The sequence below is a fragment of the Rattus norvegicus genome, chromosome X (assembly GCF_021556685.1).
Source record: "Rattus norvegicus strain SHRSP/BbbUtx chromosome X, alternate assembly SHRSP_T2T, whole genome shotgun sequence".
Taxonomy (NCBI): domain Eukaryota; kingdom Metazoa; phylum Chordata; class Mammalia; order Rodentia; family Muridae; genus Rattus; species Rattus norvegicus.
Genome location: NC_141554.1, coordinates 22147707 through 22169681, shown reverse-complemented (window position 1 = coordinate 22169681; position 21975 = coordinate 22147707). Strand labels below are relative to the sequence as shown.

Below are 21975 nucleotides of genomic sequence, written 5' to 3'. Positions count from 1 at the left end.
AATGTCAGTAATGATCTTATTAGGTTTTGTGTGCTTAACAGGTGTTTTAATTTTTTTCTCTTATCTTCCATAGGTGATTATTCTCAGATGGACCAGCGACAATTTAACTCTGATTATCTGGGTGTTTTTGGTCATCTTCTGAGACCTGACGAGCTTTCTATCTCATCCTCTGATTGTTCACCGTTAGTTAGAGTTTTATATTAGAAAATTCCATTAGCACGTCTGGAGAGATGGCTCAGTGGTTAAGAGTCCTTGATGCATTTGATGCTCTTGCAAATGACCTGTGTTCAATTCTCAGCACCCACATGGCGGCTTATAACCATCTGTAACTCCAGTTCTATGGGGATCTGGTGCCTTTTCCTGGTCTCTGTGGGCTCCAGGTATGCATAGATATACATGCAGGCAAACATGATACACATAAAATAAAAAGAAACAATTAAAAAAAAAGAAGTTTCATTAGCATATTGTGAGCATGAGTGGCCTATTGTGGAGTGAATCCAAATGTATATGTAGGTGGTTAGGCTGACTGTGCCGACAGATAGAGGATAAGCCTTGGCAATACAGACCCAAAATTACGGGTTGCAGCAACAAAACGAACAGTTGTGATTTTACAAGTGACTCCAAGTGCACTAGACATGACTTCAAGGAACAAAAGTAGCCTAGTAGATGCTTCTAGAATAAAATAGACTGTCAAGAATAATCGTTCTCCTGGAGTGGTTTCACCATATCATCCCTATACTAAATCAACTTCTATTGACTCTCAGTTGGCTTTAAAAGAAAGACAATGTAGGCTGAACACCCTACTTCTATTACTTTTCCCTAACTCTCTCCCCAGTCCTTGGTGTGGTTCCCTGTCCTCGGACAGCCCAGCTCACTCTCACCATGGGTTCCAATTCTTTCTTTTCTCCTTGCCCCAAAATGTTCTGTACTTCCCCTTTGCTGATCTTCCTTAACTGACTAATAGACCTACTTCCGGCTATGCTTCTTTGTAGTACGTCACCCCTACTTCACACACAGCATCACTGAGATTTTTGTGGCAGGACCCACAGAGCTACCTTGTGAGTATCCCTTGCTCCGTTTTCAGGTGATGAAATGTGAAGTGCAGAGATATTAAATTAGAAGCATATACAGGTTTAGTGTGCATGCACGCATGCATCATGGCATCCATGTGGAGGCCAGACTCCAAACTGCAAGGCTTGGTTCTCACCTTGGAACGTGTGGCTCCTGGGGCTGGAACTCAAAGTGTCAGCTGTGGCGGCAGATGCTAGTACCCATTGAGCTATCTCACTAGCCCCGGGTTCTTAGGAAGAACTGTGTCTCAGGTTTCCTCCTCTTCTTCTCTTTCCCCTTGGCTCCTAATTGGGCTGTATACCCTTCAGACTGGCAGTAAATGCATCTTAGCTGTGGCATGCTTCATTTCAGGAAAACATAAAAATAGAAAGAATAAAATGGCCACACTGTCGGTGGATTATCCTGTTATAGACATGTTAAATGCCATTCCTCTAAACGGGAATTAAAAAAAATTAATCATTCCATTTGTTTACATCTTAAATGATATCCCACTTCCTGGGTACCCCTTCACAAACCCCCATCCCCACATCCGCCCTTTCTCCCTCCCCTTTGCCTCTATGATGGTGCTCCCCCACTCATCCTCTCCCACCCTACCACTCCAGCATCCCCCTACGCCGGGCATCTTATAGTGTGCTTTATTACAGGTCATTAATTCTGTGTGTGTGTGTGTGTGTGTGTGTGTGTGTGTGTGTGTGTGTGTGTGTGTGTGTGAGAGAGAGAGAGACAGACAGACAGAGACAGAGACAAAGAAAGAGACAGAGAGAGAGAGAGAGAGAGAGAGAGAGAGAGAGAGGGAGAGGGAGAGAGAGCGAGAGAGCGCACAAACAAACTTGCTCAGAAACACTAAGGTAAAAATGGCATTAGGACAGTTGAGAAACTTTGCTACAGAGAGTATTTACATAGCCATTGTCTTAGAGTCCCCAGATCTGTACTGGGCTCTAGTGTTTCTCAGCTGGAAGTTTAGTAACACAAGTTCTAAATATATGCCTTGCCACCAATTAGCTCTGTGTCCTAAGACATGGTATTTAATCTCACTGAACTCTTATTTTCTTGTCTATAAAAGTCAAGGGGGTAAGCATGTGCAATGGAAGTCCAAACTTCCTTTTTCAGACAACAGTTATGAGGCTCAAGAGAGATCATGTATTTAGATATAGTTTAGAAGTCAAAATGCATTATAAGAACACAACCTTTAAGATCTACAACCCTATGTCTCTTAAATCCTAAGAGACCAAATTTACTGAGGGATAACAGGTTTGCATTTTAATCCAACCTAAACTGTCAGAACTGTCTACCTTCTCCAATGAGCTATCTCACTAGCCCCCAGATGCTTACGATTTTTCTGGGAAGGATGATGCTGTTCATCATCCCACCTCTTTATCTTATTCAGAAGATTGTTATAAAAGATTCTATTTGGGTTTTGAATATTGCTAAGCTGGCAACAGTGGGGAAGGTAGGTAGCTGCTAAGACTCAGAAAACACGCTGGTTTCATTCAACTATTGTGTGAAACGGTGGACTTATGAAATTTATAACTATTGCTTTAAAACTAGGGGCCCTCCAGCACTCTATTATCACTCACATTCAATACTGAAAAATGAGAAATGAGAAAGAGGAGGAAGAGCTTTAATGTTGCGATGGTTCTCTGGCCTCTTCTTAAACGGTTAGTTTAAGAGTGGCAGCTAGAGTACTGGATTCTGCTGGAAAGCACTGCAGAAAAAGATACTCTACAGTGCATGGGCTGCTTAGCAAATGCTTCGGAAATCTTACTCTGGCTTCATCACTGGATTAGAATTAGAGGAAGATACACTAGCATCTCTTCTAAGCAAAGCTTTTCCTGGTTTCGCTTTGAATAAAATCTGGTTACAGAGGAGAGGAAGTAAACTAGTTGCAGCAAATTATCCCCCAGATTAGGCACTAATCAACCTTTCTGATTCCTTGCTACATTGTATTCAAAGCTGGTCAGAAGAAGAAAGATCAAAACACACGAAATCAGCCCTCGCTCTCAATCTGTGACACACATATTTTGAAGTACTGAGACATCATTTTAAAAGACTAAAAGCTAATCGTAGTACAGTTCTGTCAGTATATATGCCCAGTAACCAACCCTCATGGAGGCAAAGCTGTACACAAACAATGCCCAAATGATCTTGCAGCAAGAGACCATACCATAAATTTTAGACCCGTCATGACTGAGCATACACAGAATTATAAACAAGAGTTCATGGAATATACACAAAGTGATATTGCCAAGTTGTCTCCTAGTTCTGTCGGGCTTGATGACAAAATCATCTGCCTCTAAACCTGAGAGGCCATCTTATTCAGTGACGTCCCAGCCTTCAGTATTTCTGACTCCATGTTGAAGCTTTGCAGAAGGAACATTAAACATTAAACCCCAGTTCATTCTAAGCATCTCGTTTGCTTTTTGTTTGGTTATGTTCTCACCAGGGTATAAAAGCCTGAGCAATGACCTCCAAGCCTGGCCTTACCAACTGCTTAGATGTGACACTTGTGGGCTTCCTTTACGAACACACAAGGTTAATGCAGCTTCTTTGAGTGTGAGATCTGAAAGAGGAGAAAAATCCCAAGGGGGTAGGAGTAACTGGGCACATAAAGTGGAATTGCTGGCAAAAGGCCTGCCAAGTAAGAGAGTTGAGGGGCTCAGCTCCCCTGGGTTCCCCCATCCTAGAGGTTTGAAATGGTCCCTATGCTGGGCTTAGGAGCTGCCAAGCAGTGTGACATGTATGCAAAATGGAAGGTTTAAGATGCTGCTGCAAGTGTCTGAGGAATGCTGACTGCATCAGAGATTCCTGTCTTTGCACTGTGTGTGTGTGTGTGTGTAGGCATATATGACACTGTCTTCAGTGGTATTCATTGTTAAGATGGTGTTGAGAACAGAAAACATACTGCAGATTCTAGAAAAAATTATTGGCGAGTATAAGCTCACAAAGGAAGAGGGACCAGTGGATGTTGTGCTCTGGAAGACGATTGATGGAGGAGGGGCTGCAGATGGAGGTTGCCATCCAAACTGCAGCATTCTCTGTGTGGGAGATAAATTCACTTGTCATACTTCAAATTAGGTTTATAGGTATTCCTCCTCCACCCAGCCATGCCTTGATGGGAAGACTTCTCAAATTTTAATTCTATACGGCAGTATATTGGCGTCTAATGTCTAGGTCTAAGATGATGGTTTGTAGGTATATGTCTATGGCTAACAAGGACTGAGCTTCTGGTCTTCTAATGTCATTGGTGGGAAGGGAGCTACTGCAGGGACCTGTCCTTTTTGCAACACAGTTTTCCATCCCTGATGTCAGAGTGCTTCAGGAGCTTAAAAAACAAAGTGTGGGGTTTTGAAATGATTTTTTTCCTCAGTCCAGAATATGATTATTTGCAAAGGTACACACACACACACACACACACACACACACACACACACACACATTAGATTAAAAGTCCGCAGATGCTCAGGAAGTCCAGCTAAAAGAAGACAGTGTCTCCTATGGCAAAGCCTGGGTCCTCAGATGCCAGCTAGCTGCGGAGATCAGCATAGCCTCAGCTGCTGAGCTCGCAGCCTAGCCACCACCACTGCCAGGGCACTCTCTCGCCTTGCTGTCTGACGCTCAGGGCTACATCTGCAGGCTGCAGAAAGCCAGGGATCCAGTTCTCTCTCGTTGCACTCCCTTCCCAAAGCACCACAAACCCGGTACGGAATAGCAACCTCCTCAACTGCTCTGATTTACAAAAGCGTAGAAATTAAACAAACAAAACAAAACAAACAAAATCCCTGAAACTCGGAGAGTCTCCCCACCCCCACCTTCATCTCCGTCTGTCTCTCTTTTTCCAATCTCTGCAGCTTAATTTCTTTTCCTGAGTTAAATAAAAGGGATTTCTCGTCCCTCCTGACTTTGGAAGAGGGCAAGAGGTTGGTCCCAGGCAAAATCCACCTGCTGCTGAGGTAGGAGGGCAGCTACCTTACAGAAGCTTAAGACCAGCAGCAGCTCCGTAGAATGTGGATGGATTGCAAAGACCCTCAACTTCTTTCTGTCTGTTGTGTCTGCTCTCTCTCTCTCTCTCTCTCTCTCTCTCTCTCTCTCTCTCTCTCTCTCCCCCCCCCATTTGTGTCACTAAAGGGTTAACCCCGGCCAGGCTCCAAGTCCTCCTACAAGCCACTCAATTCTCCCTCCTCTCTCTCTCTCTCTCTCTCTCTCTCTCTCTCTCTCTCTCTCTCTCTCTCTCTCTCTAGCCTCCCCCCTCCTTTCCTGCGCACGTCGCTAAGAGGTCATCAAGCGCTCTGCCCAGTCGCGTTCTCAAGCCTTACTCTTTCCCGCCCATCAAACCCGTAGCTGCTTACGAAGAGGTGTGCGCTCACCAAGGGGCGTGTCCCAGCTCCGCGAGACGCTGCGCGCCCCTGGGTTAGATCTCAGAGCTGCGCTAGGCATGGAGCGAAGCGGGTGCAAAGTTTGGCACCCTGCAAAGGGATGTCAGATAGGAATGGGTGGACCGCCCAAGGGCTCTCTAGCTCTCCAATCTTAGGGACGCCGGCTGCCTGAACCTCAGACGGTGTGCTGCAATGGACGGTGTAGATTCGGTGCCCCAGGGCACTGCCCAGCCTCAGGATGGAGAACAGCCTGCTGAGTCCCCAGAGCCACCGCCGCCCCCACCGCCTCCGGCCCCACCGCCGCCATCCCCACCGCCGCCGTCCCCACCGCCGCCTGCTCCTCCACCATTCCCCGAGCCCTCTCCAGAACCAGTACCAGAGCCTGCTCTGGGACCCTGTCCAGAGGCGACTCCAGAACCAGCCACAGAAAGAGACGCAAAATCAACCCCAGAGCCGGCCCTGGAGCCGGACTCAAAGCCAGACCCCGAATCAGACTCAGAGCGGGTCCCAGAGCCGGACCCCGAACCAGACTCAGAGCGGGTCCCAGAGCCGGACCCCGAACCAGACTCAGAGCCGGCCCCAGAGCCGGACCCCGAACCAGACTCAGAGCCGGCCCCAGAGCCGGACCCCGAACCAGACTCAGAGCCGGCCCCAGAGCCGGACCCCGAACCAGACTCAGAGCGGGTCCCAGAGCCGGACCCCGAACCAGACTCAGAGCCGGCCCCAGAGCCGGACCCCGAACCAGACTCAGAGCCGGCCCCAGAGCTGGACCCCGAACCAGACTCAGAGCCGGCCCCAGAGCCGGACCCCGAACCAGACTCAGAGCCGGCCCCAGAGCCGGACCCCGAACCAGACTCAGAGCCGGCCCCAGAGCTGGACCCCGAACCAGACTCAGAGCGGGCCCCAGAGCCGGACCCCGAACCAGACTCAGAGCGGGTCCCAGAGCCGGACCCCGAACCAGACTCAGAGCCGGCCCCAGAGCCGGACCCCGAACCAGACTCAGAGCGGGTCCCAGAACCTGCCCCAGATCCAACTCTAGAGTTGGCCTCAGAACCGACTAGAGAGCCAACCCCAGATCTTGACACGGGGCTGGCCCTAGAACCTGCCATGGAGAGGGCCCCAGAGTCATGCCCAGAACCAACTCCAGAGTCCTGTCCAAAGATGAGTCCAGCACTACATCTGTTGCAGGTAGTTCCTGGAGAGAAAAGTGGAAGGACATCACCAGTGCTATTGCCATTGCCGTCGCCCAAACCGCCAGTAACATGGTCCAGAATAAAGGTAAGAAAAAGAACCCAAGGGTTGGGGGGGGGGGGCAAGGCTAGGTCGCAAGATTTTGGAGTTTGCTAGACTCCGGGTATCCATTGAATCCGTTTGGCTACCACTCACTGGCTAGAAAGATGTGGGAATGGGAGAGCCGGGGAAGCGGGAAGTGGCGAGGAAGCGGGAAGTGGTTGGGAGGCGGGAAGCAACATGTGGGAAAAGAGAGAAGGCTGCTTGGGGTTAGGAAAAGAGGTGGTAACAGAAGTGGGAGTCAGAACAGTTTCCCCCATAGGAGGAAGTGACAGTGAATGGGGCACCTATATCTTGAAAAAGCAGTGAAAAGCACCCCTGGGGGACGCAAGATACCTGAAGTATCTGGGGCTAGCTCGAGGTATTGGAGTGGAAGACATTGAGGGGGAGGGCGGTGGGACACACCTCTGCCACAGTCATTGCCGCAGAGGCCCAAGCTGCAGAGCCTCTGCCTGCGTGGCCCCCTCCCTACCACTGAGAAGGAGGGGGCACATCAGCTGAGATGCAGCAGAAGACATTCCAGGGAGGCGCCCCGTGCCTCTGTCCACTGCTGGGCACTGGTACTCCAGGCAGAGGTGAGGGGAAGGGCGGCGCCCACGCGCACTGCAGGAAAGGGCAAGGTTCGCTGGTAGGAGGGGGAGAGCCTGCGTTGGAGCCACCATTCTGTCTGTCTGCAGGATTTCCCAGCAGGTAGGTGCAAGCACAGTGATACAGTGACGCGCGGCGTCACAAGCGGGCAACTGTCATCCCGAGCCAGGACCGGTTGGAATAGTACTGCAGTCCCGGTTTAGCAAATGTGAAAAACACCACTTGGGTTTTGCGAACAGAGCATGTGAACCACAACTTTCCTCTCCACAGGTCTACAGCAATTCCTTGTGAAATACTGCACCTATCTGGGGGTGGGAGGGGGAGATGAATGAAGGGTCTTCTGGCACTAGTCCATGCCGGAGAAGCAAGGCGGGTTTTCAATGTTTCCCTCCAGTGTGTCTGCTTTTCTCTGTCTCTGGTCCCCATAGTCTAAAACGGTGAAAATAACAGCAAGGAGTAAATGTATGCCTCGCTTTAGCTTCCCCCAAAGAAAAACACACAGGTAGAGGCACAAGCAGATAATGCAGCATGCCAATAAGGACAGCCTATCCAGCTGCTTGGCAGAAAGACATCTTGAGAAGCCTGCTGCTGTTTGACGGCACACTTGTAGAATGCAGAATTCAGGGCTTTGGGGGACAGAAGTGGCATCAAGAAATAACCAAATATCTGCAATGATAAAGTCTACAGTGAACGTCTGAATAAAAAAGACAAAGGTGTGGGGATTTATTTAAATCCATAAAACAGGACTGTAGTGACTTGGACAAGGGGATAAAAATCAAAATCTCAGGGATGGATCTTTCCCTTGCCTGCAGATATTCTCTCATACTGAGATTTCAGGAGAAGGAGGGTGGGCAGCCACACAGGGAGATCACCCTAACCCTGAGGCTAGCCGTTGTCTTTTTGGAAAGGTCTGCACCGAGCTGGTGAGTGGGAGATGAACAAGAAACACCTGATCTGTGGCCATCTTAAGTGAAAAATTAGGAACTAGGCAGAATAATGGGCCTAGCTCCTTAATTACCAGTATGGCCTGTGGAAAAACATCCTCCCTTTGGCCTCAGAAAGGCAGGCTGGGGGGCCAGGACCATTTTTTCCCCAGTCCCCAGTTAAAATTATTCCTCTTTAGCTGTGAAAGCACATTTTACCAGATTGACTGGAAAATATCTATTGCCAGATTTGGAAGGCAAAGGTAATCAGGTTGGTTTCCTTTATATGGTACCTGGTCACATACACTGCCTGGGTGGCTTCCTGGCGTAAGACAGCATTCACAGGAGATAAAGACCCCAGGGGGTTGACCTCATCTTCGGAAGAGTCAGGCAGTTGTTGATTCCCTTATCTGTAGTTAGGAACCCTGAGTATCCATCAGGAAGGACCCATAGATAAACTAATGAAGGCTCTTGGAGATTCCAAGGGTACAAAAGATCTAGGTAAATGTTCACATTGTTAAGGAATTCAATTCTTTTCTCATATCTTTCAATTGTCCTCTGATGCAGTTGGCAACAGCTGATCTTCAGCAATGTAGCCATTTTCTTCTGCTTTCTCTTCAAGCAAGTAGCATTTATAAGCAGCTGACTTGTATATTAACCTTCAATACAAATAGGATGCTGAGTTACCTGGGGTAAGAATATTCACAAACACTGCCTCCTTGAGGAAAGCTTGGGAAAACATACACAAACACACGTCACCCCACATACAAACATGTACACACAAATACAACAAACAGACATACTTATAAACACACACCACACACCCATCACACGCACCACACATACACACCACACATACAAACACACCACACATACACATATAAAAATAAACACACCACACACACATATACACCACACACATACACCACATACACAGAAATACACACACAGAAATACACATAGATCACAGACAGATAAACACACACAAACATACACATCACACATATACACGTGCACACACACACAAACATACACACAGTACTCACACATATACCACATACAGGAATATACATACCATACACACATCACATACACACACCACACACATATCACACACACCCACACCCACACCATAGAAATATGCACACACTACACATACACACAGAAATATGCACATCACACACACAAATACACACATCATACATAGAGAAATATACACATATCACACACAAATACACACACAGTCCACACACATCACACATACATACACCACACAAAATACACATACCACACACAGAGAAATACACATACATCACACACAAACATACTTCACACATACATACACACACACAAACACTACACACACATACCCACACGACATGCAGTAATATACACACTATACACACATTACATGCACACACAGACAACAAACATAACACACACACCACACACACAGAAACACACATGTGATACATACATACACACACCACACATAAAGTATACACACATCACACAAAAATAGACACAGACACACACAACACATGCTATACATTCATAGACACACATACACACAAGCATTACACACAAAAACACTATACACACATACACACACCATACAGAAATATACATACACATACACACAGCACACACACAAAGCACACATATCACACACACAAACCACACACACACAGATACACATACACCATACACACATATACACACCACATATACAGAAATATACATACATCACACAAAAATACAGACACAGTCCACACACATGCACCACACACAGAAATACCCACATGTCACACACAAGTAAACACAAACATACATACACACAAACACATTCATACACATATACCACACACACAGAAATACACCCACCCACCCACAGAAACATACCACACACACATACCACACATACAGAAATTTGCACACATTGCACACAAATATACACAGTCCATACACACATCACATACATACACCACACACATAGAAGCACACACAGAAATACACACCACACACACATACACATAGCACACACACAAAGCACACATATCACACACACAAACCACACACACAGATACACGTACACCATACACACATATACACACCACATATACAGAAATATACATACATCACACAGAATTACAGACACAGTCCACACACATGCACCACACACAGAAATACACACATGTCACACACAAGTAAACACAAACATACATACACACAAACACATTCATACACACATACCACACACACAGAAATATACCCACTCAGAGACAGAAACATACCACACACACCACACATACAGAAATTTGCACACATTGCACACAAATATACACAAACAGTCCATACACACATCACACACATACACCACACACATAGAAGCACACACAGAAATTCACCCCCCCCACACACAGAAATACACATATACAACACATACACAGAAAAATATACATCACACATATCCTATACACACACACAAACATATATACATACACACATACAGAGGAACACACACACACAAACTACACACACATTCATATACCACACACACAGAAATATACACACCATATACACATCTCACACACACTCACACACAGAGAAATATACAGATGCAACACATAAACACAAAAACATACATCACACATATCTTACACACACACATATACATACACACATACACAGGAACACATACACACACTACACACACATTCATACACCACACACACAGAAATATACACATCATACACACATCACATAAAATACACACAAACACAATCCACACACACATCACACACATATACACACAACACAGAGAAATACACATACATCACACACAAATACAAACAAACACACAGACACAAGAACACATTCATACACACACCACACACACACACACACAGAAATACACATACCATACACACATCACACATATACACAGATATACACACACACCATACACACACATACAGAAATACACACACATCACACACAAATATACACAAATAGTCCATACACACATCACAAACACACATATACATGCATCACACACAGAAATACACACAGGAACACACACACCACACACAAATACTCACAAACACACACATCACAGATATTATATACACATGCACACACACACACTAAACAATACACACCCATAAACACACAGAAATAAACACACTACATACACATCACACACACACACTACACAATAAACACCCATACACACAAAGAAATAAACACACTACATACACAAATCTAACACACACACTACACAATACACACACACACACACACCACACACACACACACATCACACACTACGCAATACACATACACCACACAGAGATATGCACACACCTACACACACATATACGCACAAATATGGATAGCACACACACACATCCACACATACACATACCACACACACAGAAATATACACACAATACATACATATCACACACACACACACAGAGAACACACAGAGAAATACATACACACCACACACAGATACACACACATACATGCACCACACATAGAGAAGTATACACACATCATACACAAATACATACACACAGTCCATACACACATCACACACACATACTCCATGCAAAATACACATACACAGAAATGTACATCACACACAAATACAAAACACACGTCACACACCTCATACATGCATACACACAAACAGAAGTATATACACATCACACAACAATACATACACATCACACATATCATGCACACATGCATACACACAAACACACTACACAAACATATATGCACCAAACACAGAACTATACATATCATACACATAGTACATACACACACCACACATACAGAAATATGCACATATCACATAAAAATACTTAAACACAGATCACACATATCATACACACATATATACATACACAGAAATACAAACACTATACATATACACATACCACACATACAGGAATATACACACATCACACAAAAATACACACAGATACACACATCACACCTATCATACACAAATACAAACACACATACCGACAAATACTACAAACATACTTGCACTACACACACAGAAATATACATACCATACACACATCACACACCCTACACACATCACACACCCTACACACATCACACACACTACACACAGAAACACACACACTACATACACATATACACGCCACACATACAGAAATATACACACATCACATACACATACACATACAAGCCACACGTACATCATGCACACAGAAATACACAGAGAAACACACATACATCACACACAAATACACACATCACACATATACACACAGACACACACCACACACATATTTACAGCACACACACCGAAATGCACGCACCCACACTACACACAGTCTATTCACACATACATAAGCACAACACACATATCAAACATAATTACACACACAGAAATACACACATGTCACATGCAAATACATACATACCACAAACAGAAATGTACATAGTATGCACACCCATCATATACACACCACACACACATCATACACAAATATACAATACACTGGCCACTCACACAGAAATACACACATCACACATAAACAGATACTACACACACAGCACACACAGAAATTCAACATACCATACATACGTACATATGTACATACATACACACATCACACATGTACATACACATACCACACACAGAGGAATACACACATCACACACCACACACACATCGCATAAAGACATACAGCACACATACACCCACACACACAATTTCAAACAATACAAGTCTCAGTATCTGAAGAAATCCCTTGAAGTAAGCGTGAAACTAACTTGAAAATTCAAAAGAAGAAAGCGTCAAAAGCAAGTGTCTGAATATGACTGCAAGTTTTTTTCTAGCTGATATTGTGATAGATAGATAGATAGATAGATAGATAGATAGATAGATAGATAGATAGATAGATAGATAGAAAGGTAGGTAGATAGATAGATAGATAGATAGATAGATAGATAGATAGATAGATAGATAGATAGATAGGTAGGATAGGTAATATCTTCCAGCCTGTACTCTGTTCTCTTTGGAGCATTCGGTAAAGTTTGAGGGCCTACTAGCTGCAGTTCTATGCAGACGTAAGACTATGAAAATGTGGTTCTTGTTTTCTTTCCCAGCAGCTCCCAGGGTTACCACATTTGTAGACTAAACCTATCTGGTCCTCCCCTTCTAAACTGTTCCGATTCCCAGGAAATGAGCTTTGGTCTCCCACCTGGTGGCAGTAACTTTAAGTAAGGATGTGTGAATTGGTTCTTTAACAGCACTGTGACTCTTCCGGACTTGGGGCTAGAACTTCTATGAAGTGGATCACAGATGTTTCTCTTCCATCGGTTCTGCCTGAAGGACAGTTTGTATTTTTGTTTAATGGATTTTGAGCAGTTATGAAGTTATAATCACACGGTATGAATGACTGAGGAAAGTGTGGTGAGAAATACACATGTGTACCTTTGATTTGTGGAAAGAGGGGTTTGTGTATCTCTGTTAATAATGACTATATAGTAATGACCACTGCCCCAAAGCTATAAAAGTACAGTTTTTGCTCAAAGAGCTGATGTTTTTGACATACGTTTTTATAAAGCACAGACGTTTTCCAAATTTTATCATCATGTGAATTTACATACATATTATCTGAATAAACATTCATTATGAAAATAGTTTTTATTAATTCCTGAACATAAAATAATAAACTAGTTTTGGCACTGCCAAAATAGCAAACAATTATCATATGTAATAATTGGTAAGTCTTACTCAATTATTTTATTAGCTTACCTACTTGTGAGCTTCTCAAAAGTAGGGACTATCTTTCTCACTCCCTGGTGGGATGCTTGGCTTTGTTCACTAAGCACTTGCTGAAGCTTGGAACCTATCAATTCTAGTTCCAGCAACACAGAGATTGCTACTGGGGATAAAGGACAATACACTTTCATCAGTTTCAAAGTGAGAATTAACTGCTCATTTAAGTAGCATTTAAATAAGTATACACCATGATATCTGTAATATGTACATGTATACATATGTACATATTTATACATATATATGGAGTCAATTTAATAATATTCAGACTTGGCATCGAAAATATAAAGAGAAATATTATTAGCAATTTTCAGACAGCCAACTGTCTCCTTATTCCAACAGCAGCAGGCTAATGGTGATGTTGGTTTCAGGGGTAATACTTTTTGTCTTAACTGCACAGAATATCTGCAGTGACTGTAAACAGCTTTAGGAGTACAGACTCAGATGTTTAACCTGTTGAAGGTCAGGATGAAATTACTTTCTTTCCTCTTAGGTTCTTAACCTTTCTGTCAGACTTTAATGGTACCATCTAATTTATTTGGTATGTTCTGAGAGATACTGAGTATTTGTTGCAGGATGTTCTCAAAAAATAATGAGCTATTTGGTCAGCGCATGTTTTCTTTCTGTATGTACAATTCTGATGCATTTATAAAAATCTCCAGCTGAGGCTTCTGCAGGTCTGTAGTCTAAAACGAAGGGCAGCACCTTTGCCCACAATGACTTCCAAGAAGAGGGGAAAAAAATCTATGAAGGCCAAAGGGTATCGTAAGAAGGTTTGCAAAATCATTTTTGCTAGTATGATACTTTGCAATTTCTAGAATGTTTTTGTTTGCATTGGAAACTTGCTGGGTACTAAGAAGAAGGCAGAAGGGAAACTAAGGACAAAGTCTGAGGGCTAATGGCATCGATTGATTCATTTCTATGTTGTGGGGTACTGGAATACTAATATATTACTTTGTGCAGCACATAGGACCCTCATTTATCTACTAACAGTTCACCAATGCTGACGTATTTCCCAAGCAATGATCCCTGTTCTGCACCTGATGCCCCAGAGGGGTCCAGCATAGACCCGGAAAAGAACAGAGCAAAAGCATAAGACCTTGAAACTATTTGTCACAGAGACATTTGTGGGTGGAGAGGAAATAAATATAAAACCTTGTTAAGAATAGGAACAAAATGATCAACTCTCCCAAACAAAATAGAGATAAAACCACTGTAGTTAATAAAATGTATCCTCAATCTAAAAACTATCAAAAGAAAGTCTACAAGAAGTGTTTCTTGGTCATTGTCAAGGACCACAAAACAACTGTCTCTCAACAAAAAGTTAAGAAATGAAATGAAGGAGAAAGAAAAAAATCTTAAACAGTATTTCTACTCTTTAAAAGATCATAGAACGTATTCATTTTGTAACCAGTCCATAGCCCATGCCTATTCTCTGACACAAATTATGGAGGTGAGAACAAATATTCCAAAGGAAAGCTCTAGCAAGCTCTGGCTGAGTTGCTTCCCAACAAGTTCTCTTAAAGCATTTCTTACAGCTATAGGAGATGTCTAAGATAACCAAGTCTGGAGAGATGAAAAGAAGAGGACTGTTTAGCAGGAGGAAAGAGGGAGAGGGAGCTTGAGGTGTTCAAGACTTCCTTTAGGAAGGATAAAACTTTTACACTTACTTAATGCTGATGGTTGTACAACCTTCTGAACACACTATCAGCCACAAGATTGTACACACTAAAATGATGGATTCCAAGATATGTGAATTACACCTGTAATTAAAGAAAAACAAGGAAAAGTAAAATATCATCCTTCAAGATAATGAAATGTTATCACCCCCCACAAATGCATAAAGAAAGAAGTTGCAAAACGATTTAAGAAGGAAATTTTTTTTCTAAACGAGATTCTCTTTAACTGTACACACAAAACCTCTTTATTTACTCCTGTTCTCAATGTTGAAAAAAATACATTTTTCAAAGGGCGAATACTGTAAAAATCCTCTATCAAATTGTAAAATTTCCTCATATATGCATTTTCTTTTCTCATTCCAAAATTTTATTATGTAGCCCTGTATGGCTTGAAACTTGTTTCGTATACCAGGCTAGCCTTAAATTCATGCCAACTGCCTTGCCTTTGTCTCCAGCATGTTGGAATTGCGTGTGTGGACCTAGCCCCTTGCATTTTCACTTTATCTTTTTAGTTATTAAAGTAAAGGTTCTCTGATCTTATAAAGATTTAATTTCCGGGGAAAGGAAAAGAGAAATGAAAGAAATAACAGCTGCTTTCAGGTGGCTAAAGAACAAGTGCCTAGTCTCTCTTAAAAACATTTAGTTTTTAAAAAGTGTGTGTGTGTGTGTGTGTGTGTGTGTGTGTGTGTGTGTCTGCACATCTGTGCATTTAGCCGCTCCCAAAGGCCAGAAGAGGACATCAGATCCCCTGGAGCTGGAATTACAGATGGTTGTGAAACACCTGACATGAGTGCTGGAAATTTAACACTGGTTCTCTGAAAGAACAGAGAGTCCTCTTTATATCTAGGCCATATTTCCAGCCCCAAGAACACACACACACACACACACACACACACACACACACACACACACGAACCTTGCACACCTAAGACCAGCATATGAAAGAAAATATAAAGATCTAAATTTGGGTTACACCACTTAATCACTTGTAAATCCATCCAATTTCTTCAAACGTTATTTTTCTTTAGTGCTCGATAGTCAGAATTCCATTGTGTATACGTACCATATTCTTTTACATATTTTTATTACTTTTTCATCAGAAGATGGGTATCTAGGTTGATTCCATGCATTTACTATTGTGAATATAGCAGCAATAAAATATAAACTTACAAGTGCCTCTGTAGCATGATACAGCCTTTTTGGTATATACTCAGTAGTGGTATAGCTAGGTTACTGGCAATCCTATTCTAATGAGGCTCTCCCACAATTATTTCCATAGTAGGTATAATAGTTTACACCCTCCCACAAATAGTGAATAAAAAGTTGTTTTCTCACATCCTTATCATCCTTTGCTGTCATTTACTTTCTTAAAGATTGCCTTTCTGACTTGGGTGAAATGGAATCTCAAAGCAGTTTTAATTTGCATCTCCCTGATGACTAAAGATGTCCCTTTTTTAAAAGTATTTATAATTTTCAGCTTTTCCTTTGAAAACTGTCTGTTCAGTTCATTAGACCATTTGTTGATTGCCAAAGCCCTTTTTTCATTATTTAATTTTTGAAGTTCTTCATATATTCTAGATATTAGTGCCTGGGCTGTAACATAGCTAGAAAATATTTTCTCCTAGTTTGTAGAGACACACTCATGAGGGAACATATTTTTAAAAGAAAAAGATAAATTTTCTCAACCCAAGACAAACTGGCCATAATCTCAATAACATCATTGAATTTTCTTGCCCTAAAGAGATTTCTTTTTTCAAAACCAAGTAATTTTGAGTTGATTAGGACAGAAATTATATGTTTTTTTAGCATGTTTACTTTACTAGTAATTGTTTGGTTTAGACAGAATAAGCCTTCCTCGTTCAGCTTGCCTGGATGATGCTGGATGTAGCCAAAATTATCTGGGGGGGGGGGTATCAGGCTGTGATTAAAATGTACTGCCCTCCAGCCTTTGATGCTAAATTTGAGTTTCTGTGACATGGTTCAAAAAATGGTTACTACCTATTCTTTTCTAGTTCTTGGTCTGTGGAGGGACTGAGTGGAAAGAGCACGCTGCAAGTAAGAAGAATCTTCTCATAGATGTCAGGCTTGTGCGCATGTGCGTGTGCGTGCGTGCGTGCGTGCGTGTTCATTCACATTCGCTCTAAGTGCTAAGCATTGTGCTAACAATCTGAAGATTTCTTACCGGTGGAAAAGATCACAGGGATGAGGTTTACATTTAGCAAAAGTGGTAAAGGATAGAGGCAGATAGCATGCAGATAGCAAGGCAGCTTCACAGGGTAGGCACTGTGAATGAACTGTTGGCTCCGCAAACCTCATCTCAAACAAGCAGTGGACTAAGGGGAGGTGTACTAGTCTCTGAGAATGGGAGAAACAAGAAAGCTTGTAAAATTAAAAAAAAAATTCTTCTAGCGCTCCATCATTGAGAAATAATAATTAAGATCTTGATGCATTATTCTGTTCCCCGCCCCTGCTGAACTGTTCTTGTAATCTACACAGTAAGACTTCGATGAATGTAGGACTTTTTAAAAATTACTATTTTGTTTATTGTTCCTCATTGTTTTTAGGAGACACATTAATTTTAGCTTAAAGTTTATCTAGTTGATCTTCTGTTTGATATGGCTGATATGCATGTATTTGGAACCCAACTGAAGGTAAGTATTTGCTGCTTAAATTAATATGAGTATATAACCTGTAAAGAACAACTGTTAGGACTGCTTCTGTTTCAAAGGGCAGTCTCATCTCATATTTACTTATGACACTTTCGGATCCAGGTTTCACTTGTTTGTCTCCATTCTTAATTTTTTTCCCTTGAAGAAAAAGAGCTGAACCAACCCCACTCTCTTCCTACTATAAGTTCATGAAAGAAAACTCTAAAATTTCTGCAGTCTCTGGAGCCACTTTTCACTCTATGTTTACTGAAAATGAGACTTTCAATGAGAAACCTAGATCCCAAAACAAAACTTTGGGTAGTGATTCTTATTTTACCACATTATTGGCTGAAGTGTTTACTGTGTTAACAGCTAATTCTCTTAGCATACTTTCTCACAAATGAAAGTCAATCAATACAGGAAGGTGTGCTCATTTTAGAAAAGATGACTGATGTCTTTGTCTGTAATGCACAGTATTTCATGTTCAATTAGGTACCACTGACTGGGAAAGAAAGTATACCTTACAAGTGATGATATTATCGATCTTTGGAAACAAATAGTAGATACAATTCATCCAGCATGGAGCCAACCATTCAGAATTAATAAATTATATAAAGTCCAACTAAGGTAGAATTGGAAATTTAAAAGGCGACATTACTAGGATGAGACTGTTCTTCAGCCTTGTCTGGAGCACCTGGTAATCTCCATCTTCCAAAGCATTAGAACACTTACTATTTCACCCTTTGCTTTAATGAGCCTATACAAGAGATGATTGGCCCCTAAGGACAAGGATTTTTCCCTCATATTCCCCAAGAACAGGACCAGGGACAGAGAGCCCTAATCAATAGCTAGAGCTTTGTAGAATACCTCTGAGGTGAGACGGCGGGCCTGGAGACTGAATGCACCAGCATTCATAGAGTACAGCCATCAGGCTCAAATGACTACATTTCCAACATTGATCTGGGCACGGTGATATGCACCTGTAATCCCAGACCTTGAGAGGCAAGGCCAACAGGATTGCTGCAAGTTTGAGGCCAGTCTGGGCTACATAGGAAGCTTCAGGCCAGCCAGGACTACACAGTGAGACCCTGATAGTAACAATAGCAACCAACTCGAAGCTCGGGTTCTTATCTACCTTTTCCTGCAGATAATGTCTCTGCCTGTTCTCTTCTGGGATTTTGAAGCTCGAGGCAGGACACAAAAACTACCTGGTGAGCAAAACTTGAACAGTAAGACCTGAAACCCAGGGAGAGATTCCTTTAACCCTATGTTCTGTTAGTTTTAGTAGCCTGAAGTTGGAGAAGTCTTCACTCTTTAAACCCTGACTCTAACAGTTGTCTATGAGTACTATTTTATAAGGAACTTTAGTGTTAATTTCCCATTGATAAGCATCATTTGCATTTATGATCTACATTTGACATATTGTTGCATCATTTACTGACCTTACTAAATATACTCCTTGCAGTATAGAGAATAATGTGATATAATTTTATTAAAACATCTAAGCTAAGCATAAGCAAGAGAGAGATTTCTTTTCGTTGTTAGGATTTTGACATAGGAGTTCACTCTGTGCTTTGGATCGTCTTAAACTTAGGGCAATGGTAATCTTCCTGCTTCGGCTCCCAAGTTCTAGAATTACAAATATGAACCATGAAAACTAGCCAGGACGGAACTTTTTATTTCAGAAAAAAATTATCACGTTGTTACCCTTCTCACAAACTTCAGTTAGTACTTACTCTGACAGTTTCCTTCTTATTTGGTTATCGTTCTTCCTTTCTTCCTTGTCTTCCTTTTAGCAGAACAAAAGTGGCAATCTTCAGGGGTATATGGTCCCTTTTGTTTTAAAATACGTAACTGGTGATAAGATCACCAGGACCTTTTTGTGGGGTACAGAGTTCACCTTAGCCTCACAGGGAATAAAAGCACATCAGTTAACAGGTTTTTTGGTTTTTGAGTTTTTTTTTCCAGTTCTCACCAGTGAGCCCTTTGTGTACAGCTTCCTCTTCCAAAATGGATTTACTTTCCCTTCCCAATAGCACTCAACGTTTTAAGAATTTCTGGAATTTTCTTCTAGTCCCAATAGTGACACTCCCTTTGAGCCTATGGGGCCATTTTCATTCAAACCACCACAGGCCACTCCCTGGACCCCATAACCTCATAGCCATATTATAACACAAAATGTATTCAGTCCAACTTCAAAAGTCCCCATAGTCTATCACAGTCTCAACACTATTCAAAAATCCAAAATCTCTTCTGAGACTGTGCAATCTCTTACTCGTAACCCTCAGTTACAAAGCAAAATAAAAAGCAGATCATATTCATCCAACATACAATGGCACCGGGTATACATTATCATTCCAAAGTGGAGGAAAGAGAGAATAGTGAGGAAATACTGGACCAAAGCAAGACCAAAAACTAATTGGGCAAATTTCTGTGATGCCCAAACACTTTTCAGACCCCCAATTGCTTTCCTCTTCGTTGACTGCAGCACACTTCTTTCTTTTGAACTGGTTCCACTCCCTGTTAGTAGCTTTCCTCTGCAGGTATCCCACAGCTCGGGCATCTCCAATATTTTGGGGTCTCCAAGGCAATCCAGGCTTTACATTCACAGCTTCACAAAATGGCCTCTCTAGGCCTCCATGCAGGGACACCCCTGACACATGTCGTGTGCCAGCAGCCTTCCTTAGTTGAGGGAAATTGCATAGTCCCTTTCTTCTGTCCTTAACTGTAAAGCCAGAAGCACAGAGCTCTGTTGCTTGCTGGGGTTGGGACAGGCCCCCCTCATTCAAATACATCTTCACTAGCTTTCCGATTTCAGTTGTTTCCTTCACTGCCTAAGCTTGGCTGTCCTGGAACTTGTTCTACAGAAAAAGCTGGTCATGAACTCAGAGATCAGCCAGCCTCTGCCTTCTGAGTGTTGGAAATAAAGGTAGATAACACGATGCCTTGCCCTAACCTTTTCTTTAATTCCCTTTCAAAATGTGGAAATTTAGCTGAGTAGGGTCTTACCTCAAGGTCACCACTCCCTTTATTCCTGTTAACATCAGGTTTTTCTCTGTTTTCATTTCTTTGAGCAAACGACATGACTCCATTACATTTCCTGCTGCTCCTTTTCTCCTCCAACTGTACATTCTTTTGCTCAGCTTATGCCTTTTCATTATAGGTCTACATAAGAGTGGCCAGTAATATCCAAGCAACACAGTCAATACTAGGCTGTCTGGAAATCTCTGCCAAAGCTGTTAATCCATAATTTTCAATTTAGCTTCAGGCAGATTTTTTTGTTTTTCCTTCCTCCCTCCCTCCCTCCCTCCCTCCCTTCCTTCCTTCCTTCCTTCCTTCCTTCCTTCCTTCCTTTCTTCCTTCCTTCCTTCCTTCCTTCTTTCCTTCTGGCAACAGCAGAAAGCAGATTACACTCCTCACCAAATATGGTAAGAATGGTATCTAGGCCATTTACTAATATTCTTCTCCTCTGAAACATCTTGAGCCAGGCCCCCGTAGTTCAAATCCCCCTCAATTCTATTGTCCTAGCGCTCCTACTAGTATAGCCCATTTAGACCTGCTTAAAGCATA

General features: G+C 42.4%; 1 protein-coding gene across 1 annotated transcript in view; it reads left to right on the top strand.

Moving 5' to 3' along the window:
• Nucleotides 1–5636: 5636 nt before the first annotated feature.
• Dgkk (diacylglycerol kinase kappa) overlaps nucleotides 5637–21975 on the top strand; it is a 129308-nt gene continuing 112969 nt past the window's right edge. The window contains exon 1 of the mRNA XM_087601157.1: nucleotides 5637–6722. Within this exon, the coding sequence (XP_087457283.1) occupies nucleotides 5637–6722 (1086 nt within the window). The remainder of the gene's footprint in view (nucleotides 6723–21975) is intronic.